General features: G+C 33.7%; 1 protein-coding gene across 1 annotated transcript in view; it reads left to right on the forward strand.

Annotated features, from left to right (window-relative positions):
• The window catches only part of orb (polyadenylation element binding protein orb), a 156,435-nt gene extending 141,092 nt beyond the window's left edge, over positions 1-15,343 (forward strand). Inside the window, exons 8-12 of the mRNA XM_081749344.1 lie at positions 348-503; positions 1,868-1,960; positions 6,263-6,428; positions 12,066-12,193; positions 14,205-15,343. Of these exons, the coding sequence (XP_081605470.1) occupies positions 348-503; positions 1,868-1,960; positions 6,263-6,428; positions 12,066-12,193; positions 14,205-14,411 (750 nt within the window). The 3' untranslated portion in view covers positions 14,412-15,343. The remainder of the gene's footprint in view (positions 1-347; positions 504-1,867; positions 1,961-6,262; positions 6,429-12,065; positions 12,194-14,204) is intronic.
• Positions 15,344-17,029: the final 1,686 nt, after the last annotated feature.

The raw sequence follows: 17,029 nt of genomic DNA on the forward strand, positions 1-17,029 counted from the left end.
TTGGGTTTTCCCCTTAAAACTAGTTTCAAAGTTTATTTCGAGCGTCCAGAGTGCACTATTAAGAGGGATTTTCAGGAAACAAGATTTTTAGTCTGCCCCTATAATTTGAGACGTTTCGAGTAGTAACGCTTAATTCCGAATTGCAATATTTGTTGATCCTTGATGGGCCTCCTGTTTGTAGAAACACATCTTACTGCCAATATTTGTTACTCTGACGAAGCAGTACGAAGCGAAAGTACATTCTTACTGAAATTTTAGAGCTAGCATAATTTAAGTTGAACTTAACCTAACATCTAGGTACTGACATTTTACCAAGATATACATACTTAACTTTTAATAATTTGTAGGTTTTCCTTGGTGGTGTACCTTGGGACATAACAGAATCAGCTTTGGTAAATGCATTCAAACAATTTGGAACCATTCGCGTCGAATGGCCAGGAAAGGAACATGCTGCTAGTCAACCAAAGGGTTACGTGTATATAATTTTCGAATCAGAAAAACAGGTAAGAATAAGTGTGTAATATAAATATATTATACAAATATTTATTTTTGAAGCTAGTGGAAATAATACTGAGATTGAAAACTTAAACAATATAGATGTTAAGTTTCTACTAGCAGTAAGCTTCTAAACAATAAAATTTCCTGCTTGGAAATGAATTGAAATAATTAAGTATATGTTATGCTTGAAAGTACTATTACTGTTGTAATGCATGGGGTGTTCAGAGTACAAGGGAATAACGTCCAACTATCCAAACTAAGACTGTTTGTAAGGTGCGCTGAAGTACATGGAAAAAGCTAACATTGGTTTTTAACTTAGGAGTTACAATATCTGATTGTGAATCTCTTAAGCTCTAAAAACACTTTTGAAGTGATCTTAGACAAATTATATTCACTTAGCAAAAAGATAGATTTGATTCCCTTATGCACTGAACGCATATTTGGCGCAGACTGACATGATAAAGCTGTCAAAGGCGATTGCAAGATTTCACTGCCTTGGATTCGAATCTCTTAGAGCATTAAGTGTTCTAATTTTTATCATCGTGACTTTTAGCCTAAATCATAGAATCATAAGTAAAAATGTTTAAATCAATTTTCATAGCACGTAACACTAAATAACTTGCAACAGCAAGATGAAGAAATATATAACTTGTCCATTATGAGGCTTTCAATAATCATTATTAGTTTTTTCTTTAATATATATTTTTGGTATTTTATTACTTTTTTTTAGCATTTTATTACATTTTTAGTGTTACTTTTTATATTGTGGATTTTAATGTTTGTTTTAAAAAAATTAAATAAAAAGCTGACCAAAGCAAATACTGTTAATTTTGGCAGTTTCATTCTTAAACACAGTATCTTCAATTGTTTAAAAAATGTCCATAATATAATCAATTTTTAGATTCGAAACTGTAACAAGTGTTTACTCTGACTTCACTTATTCTTGGTTCTAAAGCTAGAACCATTATCATAATCATTTATATAAACATGTGTATTTGAGGGAACACTTTGACATAAATTCATAATTCCTCAGTTTTTTTTTTTTTTTTTTTTTTTTAATCTGGAAACTTACTCCTATACTAAATATAATTTTAATATAAATAATTACATAGCAAGCTACCAAATATTTGGTATAAAATCATTGAATACTAAACGGATACACGATGGAATTGAGCAGTCATTTCTTCAAATCATAATGTATAATTTAGTCGTAAATGACCAACACATCGTTAAAATAGTTCATGTGCAACACTGCAATTAAAATCTTAAACTCGAAAAGAAACTTCTGTTCTAGTATTGTCTATTTTTATATAGAAACCTACAAAAATAAATTTACAGTAATGTATAACAATTCTCTTATTTCCAACAGGTGAAAGCACTACTTCAGTCATGCACACATGACTTCAGTAATGGTGGTAACTGGTATTTTAAAATTTCTTCTAGAAGGATGAAATCAAAGGAAGTAAGTTTCTTGAAATTTTGTACTTTTTAATGTATATTCATTCGAAGTAGGACTTTCAGAATGTTAAATTACCATATTTAATTTTTCTCATGCTCAAGTCGTACCGAATGGTGTTCCACGTGATCTCTTGGCCTTGATGCATTGTGTAACGAATCTTTTGTGCTGATAGTAATATTTTGATCTTTTGAGAAAGTCAGTAAGGTGGTTGAAAAGTCTTTCTCACAACTAAACTTGAACTACATATTCAGGACCTGCCATTTTTTTCCTTTTAAATCACATGTTCCCGTATGCACTCGCATTTGCGAAACATTCCTATACATTGAACATTTTGCATATGCAATGTTCTTACCTTGTATCTTCCAGTTAGGTAATTTAATTGAACTATCTTACAAAAATTGGAGAAATTATTCGAAAATTTTTTGAGGACAAAATTCTAGAAGACTGATCACTTGATGAATTTCAGCCGTACTTTATCTTAATGATTTACTGCTTGAATATTAAAACTTGAGTTCGGAAATTTCCTATGAGTGAAGGAAGTACCAAAAATCAGCAAATCTTCCAATACTTTCACACTGCATCACAACGTCCTCTTCACAAAATAACCTTTAAGTATTAACTAACTTCTAAATTTCGTCAGTCTGTGATTAGCAAAATATTGAACCCTTGAGCTTCTTTAGATTCAATTTTATGTATAGGATATAGACATATTTTTATTCCATACATATGAAGAAAAACAATTCTGCAATCTACAATAATTCATTACAATTTCCACGCAGAAATTGTTCCGAAATTTAGTACTATTTAAGTTAAAATTTACTTTTTAAGGAGGATGTTGTAGTGCAATGTTGGAAGTAAGTTCCCTAATTTTCGGTACTTTCTTCACTTACAGGAAGTTTTATGAACTCTGTTAAAAGCAGTGATGTATCACGGGAATGTTAAGAGAAAATACGGCTGGAGTTTATAAAGTATTTAGTTTTCTGGAATTTGTCTGTCTTAATAAAAACTAAATTATCTAAAGTTTCATCAATTTTTCTAAATCCACAGCGGATGCAGTGCAGCAATTTTGGGAAGTTACTAATTAAAATGGTAGACCACTCAAATTATTTAATTTATCTTAATTGGAAATAGAGGTTAAAACATGTATCTTGTAGCAAGCATCTTTAAGTACGAGCATCAATCATACATTTCCAGATTTTAGTAACATTTTGAGTCGGTAAAACGACGTAATTAAAATTTTTGCAAAGAAAAAAAAAGTTATGATGAACTATTCCATGAAAATAGTTGTCACTTCATGTTGAAATCACGCAATTCTCACATTGACATGTCAGAAATGTACTGTCAAATTTCCGTTCGTCAAATCTCCTGATGCCAGTGGCGGCTTTAGCGGGTAGGTACGGGCTTACCCAAAAATTTTGAGCAATATATGAATGCTAAAAGATACAATAAAGAGTAAATATATTTTCTATTTATACTAACTAGCAAACCCGCACGTCCTGCGCAAGCGCAGGACACTATTGTTTGAGTGATTGAATATGATAAAAAAATTAAATATTTATAGCTAGCAAAGTAATTTTAATAACACGTTAATATCTTTAATAAAGAATTTCTCTATAATTATTCGAATCTAACTCACCCCGATTTTGCTGGGTTAAATTAAGGAAAAATAGTAATATTTTCCGTTTTTACTAGTACTAAAGCGCTCTTTGATATTGGTCATTTTCGGTGATTTCTCTTTTTCTCTCTCTCTCTCTCTCTCTCTCTCTCTCTCTCTCTCTCTCTCTCTCTCTCTCTCTCTGCTCTTCTCCCCTTCCCCCGTTGCGGGGCACGGCATGATAAAAATTATCCCAGGCCCGAATGTCATGTATATTGAAAATTTCAGAGATCGGTTGGGTGGTTCAAGAGTTGAGTTCTATTTATTTTTATATATTAATTTTCCCTTCTCTCCTAGGTTCTACTGTCAAAGTGAAAATATTAGAAAAAAACTTTCCAGGCTCGAACGTAATCTACGTTGAAAATTTGAGATTGGTAGTTTGTTTCAAGAGTTTTTTTTTTTTTTTTTAAACTCTTCCCCTAAGTTCTACCATCAAAGTGAGTAGCTAAAAACACTTCCAGACCAGAACTGCATCTACGTCAATGTAACCTTGCCTCAAAAGCATATAATTATAAATTAAATAATAATAATAATAATAATAATAATAATAATAATAATCGTGTCGGTCTTCGGAGACTGATTCATTGCTCAGGCAGAAAGGTATTCCATCTATCAATCTATTTTGTTTTTGAAGTGTGGTATACCTCGGCATGCATTTATACCAATTCTCATAAATTTTCACCATTTTAAGAATAGCTATACATACGTTCGCAGAATTAGCAAGTATTGTACACCATAGTCATTCAGGGTATACGTGTCAAGAAACTCTCTTCACACATTGGAACATTTTTTCCCCACTTATTCCATAAATTTGACCGAAATTGCAATTGATGTACACAAATATATGCTATATTACTCCACAAAATCGTCCCAACAGACCACAATTTCGGAAAATATTATCCTTTGTCAGTCTTCCTCGAACAGTTGAACATGATAGACTTCGAAATCGAAAATATAGGTCATTGGCAGAATAGTGTGAAGTGAAAATATATTTTCTAAAACAGCTGTCTTGCCAATTCAGTGGGATTTTGAAGCATGGTTCATACAATATTCACATTGTTTGATGTGGATGTCCAAAAATTTTCCAGATAATTTTAATTTGCTACGCTATCTTTCTTTCTTTCTACATTAATAATTCCATGGGCAGTGGGAAAAATTATACGGTTGAGTATTTTTCATTAGTGGAATGGTAATTGCACTCGAACAATATTTTCGTTTTGACTTTGTTCTGTGAGAATCAATCTAAGTGCTGGTTGATCACGATTTTCCAACTTTTTCTAATTTGAAACTTTTTTTGCATTTCTTCTTCCAGTACTGCCTCAAATACTTCATATTGACATTGAACAAAACACGAATGTAGAATATAGAAGAAACAACCATAATTACATTGGTTTTATGGACCATTTAATTCTATTGTGCATTCTGAAATAATTTTAGGTGAATTGACAAGTGATACACGATTAGACTTGCATTACTAAGTGAATTTAACCCTCACTGGTCCCAGCAATGCAGCTGTTTACAGTGAAATTGTTATAGTAAACCATGGGCACAAATTTCAGAATAACTTTCGGGCTGAGTTTTGTTGTCGAATATCCAAACAAAACTATCCGGATCTTGGAAGGGGCAAGCAAACTTTGGGGTGGACTCCCTCGGCCCTCAGAAACTGCGCCCATACTATAAACTAACTTTAAATCCAATAACCTAGACTACCCATAAACGTAAACTAGAAACAGCATCGTCCTACCCTTCACATTTTTAGAAAAAGTGGCCCACGAAAGGGTGATGCGTTCCATTCCTAACTAGTTGTAATCTTGAGCTTGCATTCCAAACTTCATTCCAGGTGGCAATTTTCAACTAGTTCACAGCGGTAGTCAGTACCAGTCTTACTCTGTTTTCACCGAACTTTTTTTCTCTAAGTTGTATCATTCACATCAGGCTTGCTTCCTTTGTTAATTAACGTATGAAGACACAACCCTTAAATCATGAATTCTTAAATTAAATAACTTTGGCTTAGAGAGCAAACATCTAATTTCAAATATTAGAAATATTAAATGTAAACTTTTTTTCTCATGGGTAATGGCTAACACTTATTTTGTAACGCAATTTACTTCACTTAATCTTTAGACAGTTTCGGTACCAGTTCTTGAAGATTTGCTTGAGTTCTGAAGATTGAAAGATTTCTGTAAAGGAATTGTTGATATAAATTAGTTTCCTCAATTCATAAAATATAAATTCCTGATTAGCAGGCTAAGTTTGCATATATTATCATTGGATAAATATGACTTCTTAGAAAAGATATTAAAGATAAATATACGCAATTATACTCATTTTGACAAATTCTAAGCACTCATTATTTGTGTTCAATTTTTAAGTAATAAGTCTCTACGCAACAGGGCATTAATAGTTGACTGCTTTCTGATTCATTAAATAATTCTTGTTAGACAAGATATATAATTTTAGTTAGGTAACACATCAAGTTAAGTAGGGTACTTAGTTTCTTTAAATAAATTTAACGAGTGTGTCGTTCGCAATTGGTATGCTTATAAATACAAAATATAAATTAATATACAGTTTCACACTGTCGAAAACCTGAACGAAGGTTCATCTAGTTTCTGCAGATGAATTTTAATGTAACATTTTGTTTTTCTTAGGTCCAGGTGATTCCTTGGATGATTAGTGATAGCAACTACGTACGATCAAGTTCCCAGAAGCTTGATCCTCAGAAGACTGTGTTTGTTGGTGCCCTCCATGGAATGCTAAACGCAGAGGGACTCGCTCACATTATGAACGACTTATTTGGCGGAGTTGTGTACGCTGGTAAGAATTGGGATATACACTCCCTCTCGTTGCTATTCAAATTAATTGCAGATTTTACTTAATTTTGAAGTCATAAGAGTATTCACGTACGGAACCTTAATTGGTTCAGAAACTGGGCTTGAAATATTCACAATCTTTTCACAGAAGTCATGATTCGCATTTTAAATATCTAGAAATTTCAGAATAAACTGCACCACACATTTGTTAAAAACTAAATTTAAGTAATTCAATCACGCAAGTTGGTCTATACCATGAAATTTGTTTCCGAATTAATTCGTTAATATAAACGTTCTTGAAAATGGGCTTCAATGAAAGTATCTTGCATATCAGGGATTGCTTTTCTATAAGTGAAAAAGTTTGTAAACAGAACGCTGCAGCCTAGTTGTTGCGCACCTAATCCTACATTTCCCCACTCCCTTCTCCGCGACGATGATGTTTTGCAGTGTTGCAATCTGGAGGGAGCGGAATGGTCTGAGGATTTTCTACGACATTTGAGTGTAAATGCTGTATATTGATTGCACTAAATTTTTAATGCATTTTAATATTTTCTCTTTGAATATTAAATGAATTAAGTATGATTAGGGGTATTCCTTACCAACGTAATATATGAATTAAAAGGTGGAAAAGTTCGCAATGAATCTTAATGAAAAATAAATAAATAAATAACAGAAATCACTTAAATGTTTTCCATTTCACCTTCAGTTTCACTCTCCCACTCATCTGAGTCTGTATCGGCCGATGAATCTCAGTTCATCTACACGCTCACCCATAAGCCCGTCTCTTTCAAAGTAAGAATCTTCAATTTTTTTCACGTGTTCACAACATTTTACCCATTTCTGTGGTGAATATTCATTAAATAACTTTCTTTTCATCCAGTGAATCGGAAATGCATTGCCTTGCTTTGCTCTTGATCCCCACCACCACCACAAGTTCAATAGGATTTAAGTCTGCGTGGTAAGGTGGAAGTCTTATTATAGTGTGCCTCGTGTTTATAAATTTCTTGTCAATCGCGTATTGTTTCACATAAGGTACATTTTGAATTCTTAAGAAAAATTGTCTTTTGTTCATTCTCCACAATGTATTTACTCTATTCTCCGCTTCAATTTCAGTTTCGTTTATAGGTTTGTCTGTCGCTGATAGCCACTGTATCATGTCGCTTTTAAGTGAAGACAGATAGTCTTTTATTGATTTGAACATTGTGATAACTGGCATTATCAACAACAACGCTGTTTTCGGGAAGATTAGGAAGTAGTTTTTCACCGATCCATTTTGAAAAATTTCTACTGTTCATGTCATCATGATAATCTCCACTTTTTTGCTTAGATTTGAAGAATAATAGAGCATTATCAACAAACCCAAATTCCCCTCCTGCATGGACAATAATAAGACGTGGCCCTTTTCCAACAGTGTCTGTTGCACCTATTTCACTCTTACTTTGCCAACACGCCGGTACTGAATGTGATGCGTGAATGTAGGTTTCATCTCAGGCCGGGCCCGTGAATTAATAATGTGAGGCCCGACTCGAGTTAGCATTTAGGCCCGACCCAAGGGCGCCGATTTCTCTGTAAAGTTGGGGGGGGGGTGGCATTCAGATGCAGAAGGTATATACACATGAGGATTTTAAGACAAATTGCATTCAAATTATGCCAAATAATGTATATTCATAAATACAATAGGGGGCCCACATGACCTTTGGGACCTCGAACGTATAACTAGGGTGATAATTAAATCAAATATTTTAATTGCAACTATGCCAAATATTTTGATCCGCACTTCTGGAAGAGGAACTAGCTGAAATAAAAGAAATCGTTGAACAAAGTTTTCTCTACTAGTTATCAGTTGTTATAGTTTTTTTTTTTTTTTTTTTTTTTAACACAAGATGTATCTTCGGCCTTGGAAGTTGAATAATTATTCATTCTTACTCAGAAGGATGGGGGGCGCAAAATGTTAAACATTATAACACTTGAGACATAGTTTGTACTAACAATAGACTGAAAGCAGCTTATTTGTTGTCTTATATTGACAAAAATACTTTTGTCAACTCGTCTCATTGAAGTAAGACAGAAATATTTCCCTTTCAGAAAGATGCGCCCCCCGTTCTGTATTTGCCCCTGGTTCAGTATCGTAATGTTCTAGTAGGCTCGGCTGTCAGTTCAGTCTTTACTGTGGAATCCAGAAAATTAAGTCATTCGCCTTTTGGTTTCTCTTCGTTATAAAGCTTAATAACGAACATACGCAGAATATACTACCGTAGAATACGAAGAGCTACCACCGCAACGCATTTTCAAAAGCGGGATTAAATGAAATGGACCACTGATATGAGAATTACGAGTCGATACTGTAGGTATAAGGCTACACGGTAATATTTGTCATTTATTTTAGCAGGTGATATTTGTTGAAGCATAAGTTTGCTGAGTTAGTATCATTGGTACTTTCAAGGCCAGATCAGTGGATGGAAGAGTAGTGGGGAGGGTGGTGGAATACGAAGTGCTCCGCAGCGATCTGCGCATCTTGGTTTGAAAATTGTCGAGTTATAATAGCTACACACTTTTTAAATCTGTAATATTACTTTTTAAAACCTCCCAAAAGGTATGTGGCATAATCTCAGTAATATATGGAATAAGCAGAACGTCGCTTATTTTGTTTTAAACCAGTGATGAATCATTTTTATAAGCAGTTTCGTGCAGGAACAGGATTCCCAATAAGGATATATTTTCCTGTACTTTATACGCATTGCTCACGGGAGGAACTGTTGTTCAATGTGGGCGCGGCGGAGCAACTAGAATGCACTTTTTTTTAAAAAAAAAAAAAAAAAAAAAAAAATTTATCAATAGGAGGCTGCAGTGGCTGTGGTAGAGCCTCATTTCAGGCGTGTGGGCTCCCACCAAGTGAGTTTTTGGTGGACAATGTGTGGGGTTCTTGAGGTTCTTTAGTTTCCTCTAATCTCCTTCATTCTACCATTATCCATATCACCAGCCTCCCTTAGCCTCGGTGCATAATCGTAGGATTTAAACTAAATTTCTTACGGAAAATATTTTAATATCTTAAGTTCTTCTGCGCCTACTAGGAGCTGCTTCTGGTACATTTTATTTAGCAATGCGTTCAACTCGCAGTATCTCAAAACGAGTTAAAATTTTTCTGAAATCAGACTAGACCTATGGTTTCCTAACTTTGAAAGTGCTGTAGTTGTAACGCATAGGCCGAGTAGTGTTCTCTTCGTATTCAGTCTCGAGTTCGAGTCCTGCGGTGGTTGACAAATGTTTCGTCTAACGAGACCAATAGTGAGACGTGAATAGTTTAAATATGGTCTCTGGCAGACTACCTTTCTTTCAGTGCCAAATTGTCTATATACGAGGTTGGACAATATAGTAGACTGGTTACAAAGAAAACCTTTATTTAAATTTTTAATGACAGTGGTATCACCTTCAAAGTAATTCCCTTGTGTCTACACACACGCTTACTTCATCGGAGTTTCCATTGTTGGTAACACCTCTGGAGCTCATCTTCTGGTATACCAGAGCCCCCGCCAAGTGAACTTTGTGGTGGACAAACACAGTGTGCGTGGGTTTTCTCGGGTTTCTCCCGTTTCCTCCCACTGTCTTCATTCCACCATTTCATTCATTACTCATCATCAGTCTCCTTTAGCCTAACCGGCATAATTGTGGGACGTAAAACTCACATTTCATTTCATTTTTTCGGGTATACCAGCAAAAGCCCTTGTTACAGCTGTTTAAATGTACTGTGCTGTTACAAAATGGTGTCCTTTAACGAAAGTTTAATTTTGATAATAATAATAATAATAATAATAATAATAATAATAATAATAATAATAATAATAATAATAATAATAATAATAATAATAATAATAATAATAATAATAATAATATAATAATAATAATAATAATATAATAATAATAATAATATAATAATAATAATAATATAATAATAATAATAATAATAATATAATAATAATAATAATAAAATAATATAATAATAATAATAATAATAATAATAATAATAATAAAATAATAATAATAAAATAATAATAATAAAATAATAATAATAATAATAATAAAATAATAATGATAATAAAATAATAATAATAATAATGATAATAATAATAATGATAATAATAATAAAAATAAAAATAATAAAAATAAAAATAATAAAAATAAAAATAAATAAATAAATAAATAAAATACACGGGTCATGTCGAATGAGTGAGGTTCTGGTAGCACTGCAATGGACTTTGCGTCAAAAACTGATCAACAGACAATGTGGTATGGGATGATGCGTTATCGTGATGCAGGATCCAATTGTCAGCAATGTTCGAACGAACATGACATTCGGTTTTAAGTCTCTTTCGATTTTGATGCTGATTTACTGTACGGCCTGGAGGTAACCACTCTTTGTACACAGTGTCTATGGAGTCAAAGCAGCACATACATGCATTTCACCTTTTCGACTTGCGCTCGTTCTTTGGTCCTGGCGATTCAACATTATTACGAACTTTGTTTCGTCTCTGAATCTTACTGAAAAAGCGAACATTCATTACCAGTGGTAACTCTGTTCAGTAGTTGTTCAGTTCCACTTGTTCCAACAGATCAGCAGCCAATCTGTTATTGATCCTTTTGTTACTGAGAGATTTTTTGGCAACCATGTTGACACAAATTTTCAGTCTATATCAGGTGAACAATTTCCTGATTAAATTCGTAATTCGTTCGTAATAGTTTTCACTGTTAATCTTGGATCAGCTCACAAAAGTTAACTCACCCTGGCTGTGTTGATGTTCGTCCACTGCGGTGTTCATCTTCGAAATCAGTTCTACCTTTAGAAAACATTTGGTGCCAACGTAATACTTGTGCCCTTGATAAAACCTAGTTTCCAAAAGGCTGCTGAAGCTTCCCGTACATTATCGCGGAATTTTCATAGTTTCACGCAAAAAGATAGCATACCGCTGCGCAATATTTCGTGATTCTATCCTCGTGATTTTTGTAACTAGGGGCAAACACACTACTTCCTCTTAAAGCTGCTTCTCCTGATTGAAACATTGCAGGTGCGCGCCCGTTGCGGTTGTGGTGCGGAAAGACAAGATCACACATTACCTGCGGTAGCATGATTGCAATCATAAGCAAGAAAACACCTCTAATTACTTTATCGATCCTAGCAATGCAACTACTGGTGCGAGTGTTTCCACAAGGTTAATTACTAGCATGCGCTTCAGAATCTGTGATGGACTGATACTAGTAGTCAGTTAAAACAAAAAAGTATGATTTCACTGCTTTTCTAGCTACTAAGCTTTCGCATTTGACCAGACTTGGCTTTAATAGACAAAATTAACCTTCAGGGTGTGACAATACAAATATAGAGCTAGTTTCCAGTACCTTTTTATTTTCTTTTTTTCTTTTCTTTTCTTTTTTTTTTTTTTTTTTGTTTTTTTCTTTCTTCAAACTTGATAAATCTCGCGACGAAAGTAGTGTACAAATTCAGGAGGTGCAAGTATACACTCGAGACTTACAAAAACTAGATATAGCCATTTCGTTCCTGATTTTGTGAGTGGCGTAGTGATGTTGAAAGAATGAAATGTACAAAATGAAATGTTGTATGCAGTACTAACCATAAACTAAATTCTTCCAGGTATCGACACAGATAAATACAAGTATCCAATAGGCTCTGGTCGTGTCACTTTTAATAACCATAGATCTTACATGAAGGCTGTAGCTGCAGCTTTCATCGAAATTAAGACTCCAAAGTTTACCAAAAAGGTAAGTTCAATTGTTTAATTGCGATTTTGCTATAAACTTATTATACGGCGTCTAAAATCATTAGTTTTTAAATATTTTTTAGATCTTCTGATTTTGAGATACATGGATTGTTTATAAATTTTTCCTAATTTCGCCTTTCGAAAATTCTGCACTCTTAAATGATAGCGTATTATCTGCTCAGTTATTTAATTGGGATAGTGCTTAGTTACAAACTAAATATCTTCGCTATGTAATACAGAACATTAATTCTTTTAAGACTGTACTAAATGCTACTGTGGCCCCGCGTAGCGTAGTCGCTAACATTCACCTTTAGTGCGAGGAGTCACAGGTTTGATTTCCGATGAGGACACGCATTCGAAAACTTAATAAAAATAAATGTCAGCCATCCTGCGTAAGGTTTTTCCTGAAGTTTCTTCACACCAGGCAAATGTATCGAGCCTTTCTATTTGAACTGTGCTCCTTCTGACGCTGCTGTCGATGGTTTTTTTTTTTTTTTCCTGTACCGTCCTCGCAAGAGAATGGACAAGTTGCTGTGATCGAGATCTTTCAATTGTTGGATGCGAAAGCGGTGCCACAATGAATTATTTCACAGACTTTACTGTACTATCTTGTTACTCATTCTAAGTAGCCTACGATCTTCACACGTCAACACTGAATGACAAATTGGTAACACATTCACTTCTTAAGCAAAGCGAGAGTTTCCTCCGTCAGAGAATGGCGGAGATGGAGCCGAAGTATGTTTCGCGTATTTTCCGAGGGCACACCTGAAATAGACATGCTCTAATTCGGAGGCGTATGATCCTCATTCTTATGTGTTTCTACATGGTTCCTTCTTTCATACTTCACGATGACTAGGACGTGTCTAAGGGCTGTGAAGAGAATCAAAATGAATTAACTGTCGTAAGAACAGAAAAGTCGATAGATTGGTGAAGTTCATCTTTAAAAGAGGCGAATAGAATTAGTCAAATATTCTTAGGAAATATTTTTGAAAATTTAAATTTGTAGGAGATAAAAAGCCAGAAAAATTGCAAGAAAAGCACGGTACTAATTCCAGACAGGTGTAGATTGCTTATGGTGACTCCCAATCATTTAATATGGGATATACATCAGGGTTTACACACTACTGGAGATTCACATGTCATAGTCTAAGCTAGAAACACTCAACTTATTCGAATTTTGTATTTAAGTAACACTGAATAGTTCACGATTTTCACTGGAATGTCCTAAGGATCTGTGTTTCTTAAATCTGTGTGTTTCCATGGGTTTCATAAATATGTTAAAACTGAAAATGTAAGCAAAGGATGGATGAGAATACGCTAAACCCGAAGCTAATCACAATGAATAAAGACTACGTTCTGCTTTCTTTTGTCATTTTTCTCCAGTTATTAAATATATGAATTTAAATGTTAATTACCAGTTTAAATTATTTCAGATAATTTGGGGGATGCAAAACTAGCTAACAGAATAGCTTTATTGGTATTGGCCAATCCTTGATCTCCTCTCATACCAACTTCCGTCTCTTTCGCTTATTTTTCTTCTAACAATCTTTTCCCTGATTCAGTGGCGAATCCAGCCCGGGGCTTAGTACCTCCCAGTTTTTGTGATGAAAATAATTTAAGCTATTATTTATATAGATATTTGAAAGTTTATAGTAAACTCGTGATAGGCCTATCATAATCTGAGTTCTGGCTGTCCTCCCCCTCTCCATATTTTACCTTCTAGATCCCGCACTAATAATATTAGTTATGTGAAGTTCGACTGTTTTTCATTATAGTGTAAAACTAAATGCAAATAGTGTATTTCTAATAATCTATCCAGAACATCAATATTTTCATTCATCAGGCTCAGTGGAGAACTAAGTGGTACTGTAGAAGTTCATTTTAGAAGTATACGTTGTGTGCTTATTTCTGTTTCCATGCATACAAATATATTTGTACAACTACACACTGTAACGAATTAATTAATAAAGCAAAATAATTTTGGCATTAAACTGAAATGTTACTTCTTTTAGGTTCAAGTGGACCCATACTTGGAAGACTCGCTCTGTTCCGCTTGTGGAGTTCAGCAGGCACCGTACTTCTGCAGGGACTTGATATGCTTTCGATACTTCTGTCGCACTTGCTGGCAATGGCAACACGCTCTGGATGCCATGAAAAGTCACAAACCCTTAATGAGGAATTCCAAATCTGCGAACCAGGGCGCTAGCAGAGTCAACTAAGAAGACTGAGTTCCGTCTCAAGTAGTTTAACCGAAATGTGATATAAACCAGTGAGGAAGTCCGATTAAATATAAGAAATAAATATATATATATCTAATTATATAAAATGAAATTAATATTAATGGACATTGCACAGAGGACTTTAGTGCATTTTGTTTTTAAACAAGTGAAACAGAATATATTTAACCATTGTTATATTTACAATGATTCTTAAGTGTAAGAGTTATAACATGTTGGAAGATTTAAGAATTGTTAGAGAAAAGTTCCTTGAATTTATTGAGCCGAATAACGGTTCAGTCGTTATTTTTTCGTAGTGGTTTTAATATGTTTTTCCTTTATAATTTTGTTAGCGAGCAAACAAGCTAGCTTAGCCATTAAATCTTTTTTATAAGAAAATAATTTAGGAGCAGTATGTCTCTGGCGCACATACACACTGCTGTAGTAACTCGCACCAGTTTTCAATTGAAAAAAAAAATCCTGTATTCATAAAAAGTATTTTATAGTGACATTATTTTTTAGATGTTCATGTAATGTGCGATTTAATAACTGATCACGTACTGTAATATTACTTGTGCAGTGTTCCTATTTTCACTTTTTATACTATGTTGGAAAGAAAGCACACTACTATTGTTGCGTTTTTAGCACAAGTTGGTTCCTCCTGCACTGTCAAGGGATGTTTTAGGGATTAATTTTTTTTATAAATGAAAAAGGGAGCTGGTGGTTGATCTTTGTAGCTGCGACACGGATGGTTTATGACGACGATTAGGATAAGGAAATAGGTCTACGATTCAGGTTCGGATTGTAGTTGCTTTATTTAGATTTGGTTTCAAAATTTATTTATGTATAAATTAATTTCCTAGTTAAATTACGTTAAAGTTACTTTTCTTTTTTATATTATCTTTTTGTTGAAATAAAGAATTTTTTGCATAGAATTGATGTTTCTAGTCATTCTGTAGATTTACCATTACTTTAATACTTGCAAAGGTCAGTTAATATAGAATCTGCAGGGTAATACAAACAACACACATCGTGTACGGGGTATAATATATGTGATAATGTATATAAAAGCCTGAATCTATGTAGGTTTAAGGCTTTATTCTGCAAGGCTTAGGCCATGGAAGTGTTTTTCTCCAGATGTTTAAGGTGTGCTTGAAACTTCATATATGTAGATTCAGAGGCGGAAGTAGAGAATTCTATCGATGAAATACAGTAGTACGGAGATAATGTATTCTGGCTAAGAAAATTGAGTAATGCATGATTTTGTTTCCTATTCCACATTCTGCTTGAAAACTAAGTTCCTGAAGTAATCCAGGGAAGGTACTATTTCGGTACGTGGATTCGCTTTGCAAATCCACTGTAGGAAAAGGACAGTGTATTGGCTTTGCAAATCGTATGATTTTTATACCGTAATCAGAAACTGATTGTTAGAAAATTTCGTGAAAATAAAGTGAAAACCAATAAAAATAAAGAATTTGTCAAGTATAGAATTTATAGATACTAGATTAGACTAGTTTTTAAATACTTAAGTGAAATTGACATGAGAAACATGATGAAAAAGCTTCAGAAAATATGAAAAGAACAACTTTTATAGTAGTCGTACAGTGTCGTCATACACACCAAGGAACAATTTGCCTCACGTGAAAAGTATTTGGATGAAACTGCTGTTAGTCTTTGCCAGAAGGTGAAATATAGAAAGAAGTCTTGCTATGAGTCTTACCAGAAGGTTAAATTTAGGAAGTCCGGACCCCTAAATACATTCTAATTCCTTGAAAAAATTTGATGTGCAATTGCAGTAATTGTAAAACCAGATAAGAAGTTCGAATCGATCGTAGAAAAATACTTCATAAGTGAAATTATGAAATAAGGGGAAAAACAGACTGGAACTCTAACGTATTTAATAGATAATATCTTAGCGTATTAATAGAAGCATCTTACTTTTTTTTTCCCTAAAGTACATTGTAATTATTTGGAATTTATCATGAGATTTAAGGAACTTGAAGGATTATCGCCGCAAAAACAAAAGCTGAGTGAATTTTATTCTATATAAATACAACCTCCGTAATTCTGTCTGTCCTGTGATATTTATCTACGTCCCCTCGACCTATTTCTCCCTAAACCAATGTCGCATCGCTGAGTTACTCGCATGAAAGAGAAGTTTTATTAGAAATCTCGGTCCAGAAACTGTTATTTATAATTAGGTAATTAAATTATTTCACATGGAGCTAGATATAACAATTTCGAAAAATATCATTAGCACTTGTAGGGATGCACATGAAACGAAATTAGAATTAAGGCTTTCTAGTCTTAATTTTTTATTATACATTTTAATTAAAAAAAATGTCTGGAAGTTCAAAATTAGTGTTGGAAATTGCAACATTCTGATTAACATGCAGGAAATGTCATTCATGACGGAAGCAATGGACAATCTAACAAAATGGACAATGAATACAGAAGTTGCCTTTTTGAGCTGCCCAACTGTCACAATTTTTTTTTTTTTTTTAAATGCCCTGTTAACTATGTTTAGGTCCTCATCAATTGCGCCCCCACTTTTCCGCTTTTCAAAATATTTCGAAGGTAAAAAATTTATCTTATAATTTCTCTATGTAGTTACTTGTGTT

Source organism: Thermobia domestica, chromosome 2 (assembly GCF_964235325.1).
Source record: "Thermobia domestica chromosome 2, izTheDome1.hap1.1, whole genome shotgun sequence".
Classification (NCBI taxonomy): Eukaryota; Metazoa; Arthropoda; class Insecta; order Zygentoma; family Lepismatidae; genus Thermobia; species Thermobia domestica.